Below are 3,416 nucleotides of genomic sequence, written 5' to 3' on the forward strand. Positions count from 1 at the left end.
CGCGACAATTACTTTGTGTTTAATAGAGATTAATAGAAGAAATAGCAAGCTAAATATCTGCTTTATTCAAAGCTAATTGAGTAGCGCTACGTTGAGCCATTGTTCGTTGAGATAGGAGAGGTGCGCAGGTTTGGTGGGGTGCGGCGCTCGCTTACCTGCGGCGCTCGCTTGCCACATACGTTATACAATTGTAACATAAGAACCGCCGAAGCTGAACACGAGCAGTACTTTTCACTGTAACATTTCTGATTATCATCACACGGCTAGGATTTCCTATTATACATGCACAGATTGTTGCATATCTTTCGTAGCAATGATAATTAGCATAACTTCGATACACATTTCAAGATACGAATTCTCACTTACAGCAGCTATCCGTGCTTTATCAAGGAAAGCTGATCAGCAAAACATAACGTGCTTACTGTATGGAAGAGGACTAGCTTTCGTAACAACGTGGGCGCTAGCAAACCTACTCGCCCCACGTGATAGTAAGCGTGGCATACGATATTCCGAACGGCTTTTAGTAGTATGAATATCCCCAACTTGAAGTCTTGTTATCTTCTCTCTTTAATATGAGTGGTATAACGCTATTGATGCTTTCCCATGAGCTTACCAGCGTGTTAGACAATCGGCTTATCGATCGAGTCGTCGGATGGGCTTTTTAGCCGCATTCTGCAATGATATGACCGTGCCGGCGTCTAGGGCGTAAGCCACGGATACTTAGGCGAGGCAAAACACGCGCAAGTAGAAAATAGCAGACTCAACACTAGAAGCCCATGAGTACAGAGGGCGCCTCCTCGTTGGCCTTGGTATCACATCTCGACACAATGGACAAGAAGATATTCCAATGGGAGCGCACAATCGGCACGCACACGTACCTCATCTCGTCTGATCGGTTGCTTCTCCCGCATGCCTTTGTTCAAGAGGCTTTCGCCACGGAGGCCATGTTCTGGGCAAAGCCCATTTCGCCTGCAAGCCTATCGACCATGCTCGACAACAGCCTCACCCTGGGCCTCTTTTTGGTGTCGAATGGCGTCCAAACGCCCATGGGCATGGCGCGCATGATTACAGACTACGTGACGCTCGCGCACCTAACCGATGTCTACGTTGCGGCTGAACACCAAGGCCAAGGGGTGGGCAAGTGGCTCATTGCGTGCTGTCGCGAGATCTGCATCGACATGGAGAACCTCCGGTTCATGGTGCTGTTGACGGCCAGCGAGCAGGCACAGGCCTTGTATCGGAGAGAACTGGGCATGGCGAAGCTGAATGGCGTCGAGGTGGAGGGGCTGACGAGCATGGGGGCGCGCCGGGGGCAGCTCTGTCAGGCAGCGGGCTTGCCGTGATGTTGATGCACGACATAGCCGCCAACGGCATGGACATGGACATGGACAAGGCCGCGTGCATATGGATGGACAGATGGTGGATGGATGGTGGATGGATGGTGGATGGATGTGTGTATGTACCAAGGGCCCCACACTTGTCCGTAGTCGACTGTGGGCGGCGATCGAAGGCTGCGGTGGAAGAAGCGTGCAACGATGGTTGGGCCGCGGGCGGCGGCAGGCGACTAGTGCTGCATCAGGCCTAGCGCCGGGACAGTGCGGCCTAGCGCCTATGTCGCCATGGATTTTTTATCAACCACCGCAAATGAAGCTCCATTATCGCTGCGCCGCCGGCCTGCCTCTATGTCCCGACCACGCCTGTCATGAGGCGCCCTTTTGTCCGCCGCAAATGGCGGGTCGCGCGTCATGTCATCATCGACCCGGCCGAGGCCATCGCGAGCCTCACATCAATTGGCCCCCTTCGGCCCAGCGTCGTTTCTCCGACACGCGCTTTACACCTCGCCTCCGAGGCTGCCCGAGACCAACTAACTTGGATAGCAGGGCCCCGGTGATTATGATATACTTACACCAGCCGTCGACCCTGCGTCGGCCAGCATCTCGCGCAGTCCTCACATATTCCCAACCATGATGGCTGAAGGCCTCGCCAACACCCCCCCACCACGGCCCTCGTCGCCTGCTCCAGTATCCCTCAAGCGCAAACGCGCCGTCTCGGACACACAGCCACTGACCCCGCCATTGGCTGCACAGGACGCAAACGGAGCGCGTCTTCTTGCTCGCGCCGTCGACGTCCTCTCCACCGCTGCCACTGCCCTGTCACAAGTCACCTTTTTATATCAGTCTGACCACATAGCCCGCCATGGCCTACTCCAGGCTGTCGACGTCATTACCACCAACAGTGACGCCGGAGGCAAGCTCATAGTGTGCGGTGTGGGCAAAAGCGGGCTTGTAGGCCGCAAGATTGTCGCCACGATGAAAAGCCTGGGCATTGCGAGTTCCTTTCTGCATGCTGCTGAGGCTCTGCATGGCGATCTCGGCGACATCAGGAAGGTGGGATTTGGCCATCATTCTAAAGCGCCCGACCAGTACTGACTGACTCGTCACAGAATGACGCCGTCATGTTCATATCCTACTCTGGCAAGACAGCAGAGCTCATGGCTGTCCTGGACCATATCCCCTCTAACACACCCATCCTTGCCATTACATCACACACCAAACCTTCGGAATGCCCCATTCTCCAGAGTCGGCCACGCTCCATACTGCTACCCGCGCCTATACACGAGTTGGAAGAGGTGTCGTTTGGAGTTTGCGCACCGACTACGAGCACAACAGTGACCATTGCTGTCGGAGATATGCTTGCGCTGACTGTTGCTGAGGCGCTGCACCAAGACGATACCAAGGCCGTTTTCAAGCGGAATCACCCTGGTGGTGCAATTGGTGCAAAGTCGAGACGCTTAGAAGAGGGGGTCCAGCATGTCGATACCCAAGCTGGAAATTGTGGCGGACTCGTCACGCCACCATTATCCTGACCATTCTTCGGACGGCTTAATCATACCAATAACCGGTAACGGGCCCCAAAGTGCGTGGGCGCAACGTGAACGAATACGACTAATAGCGTGACTCCTTGATTGGAGCTTCTACATGAGCAAATATCTGGGTGTATTCCATCCCTTTATGCATGCACATGTTCACACGCTCCGGGGCGGTTACACCTGGACAAATGATTCAACTCATCCAGGCGCGTGCTCCCGGTTGCGCTCCCGTCTGCGTCGTATGCATACCTCGCTGCCTCTTCTTTTACATAAACTTGGCACAAACCGATGAACAGTTATGAACTGAGGCGTTATTGTTATTGTTCCATTAGAGTCTAGTGAGCTCGAGGCTATGTAAGACTTTGGCCGAGGCCGTTCTAACTAGATTTATTTACAAATACGAGTTTGTGCTTGAAGTGTGTCTGTGGTGCTTCGGCCTTTGTCTAGGTAAGCGATAGCTATCGCTTACTAGACGCCTAGTGCTAAAGAGCATTTTGATAACAGAAAGAGATGTTAGAAAGCAAAGCAATCCTCCAGCGGCTCTTTT

At 53.5% G+C, this 3,416-nt stretch overlaps 2 protein-coding genes across 2 annotated transcripts; both read left to right on the top strand.

Moving 5' to 3' along the window:
- The first annotated feature begins 930 nt into the window (after positions 1–930).
- SETTUDRAFT_168648 (uncharacterized protein) lies at positions 931–1,497 on the top strand. The gene has a single exon (XM_008026106.1). It carries the CDS (start codon positions 945–947, stop codon positions 1,341–1,343), a length of 399 nt encoding a protein of 132 aa, XP_008024297.1. The 5' UTR covers positions 931–944; the 3' UTR covers positions 1,344–1,497.
- Positions 1,498–1,706: 209 nt separating this feature from the next.
- On the top strand, positions 1,707–3,177 carry SETTUDRAFT_149802 (uncharacterized protein). Its single transcript, XM_008026107.1, has 2 exons — positions 1,707–2,387; positions 2,444–3,177. The coding sequence occupies exons 1-2, from the start codon at positions 1,965–1,967 to the stop codon at positions 2,864–2,866; spliced, it is 846 nt and encodes a 281-aa protein (XP_008024298.1). The 5' UTR covers positions 1,707–1,964; the 3' UTR covers positions 2,867–3,177.
- Positions 3,178–3,416: the final 239 nt, after the last annotated feature.

Source organism: Exserohilum turcica (genome assembly GCF_000359705.1).
Source record: "Exserohilum turcica Et28A unplaced genomic scaffold SETTUscaffold_16, whole genome shotgun sequence".
Lineage (NCBI taxonomy): Eukaryota > Fungi > Ascomycota > Dothideomycetes > Pleosporales > Pleosporaceae > Exserohilum > Exserohilum turcicum.

Coding starts and splice junctions, on each gene's coding strand:
- SETTUDRAFT_149802 (XM_008026107.1), top strand. CDS start 1,965: ATGATGGCTGAAGGCCTCGCCAACACCCCCCCACCACGGCCCTCGTCG. Junction 2,388..2,443: donor ATCTCGGCGACATCAGGAAG/GTGGGATTTGGC, acceptor GACTCGTCACAG/AATGACGCCGTCATGTTCAT.
- SETTUDRAFT_168648 (XM_008026106.1), top strand. CDS start 945: ATGTTCTGGGCAAAGCCCATTTCGCCTGCAAGCCTATCGACCATGCTC.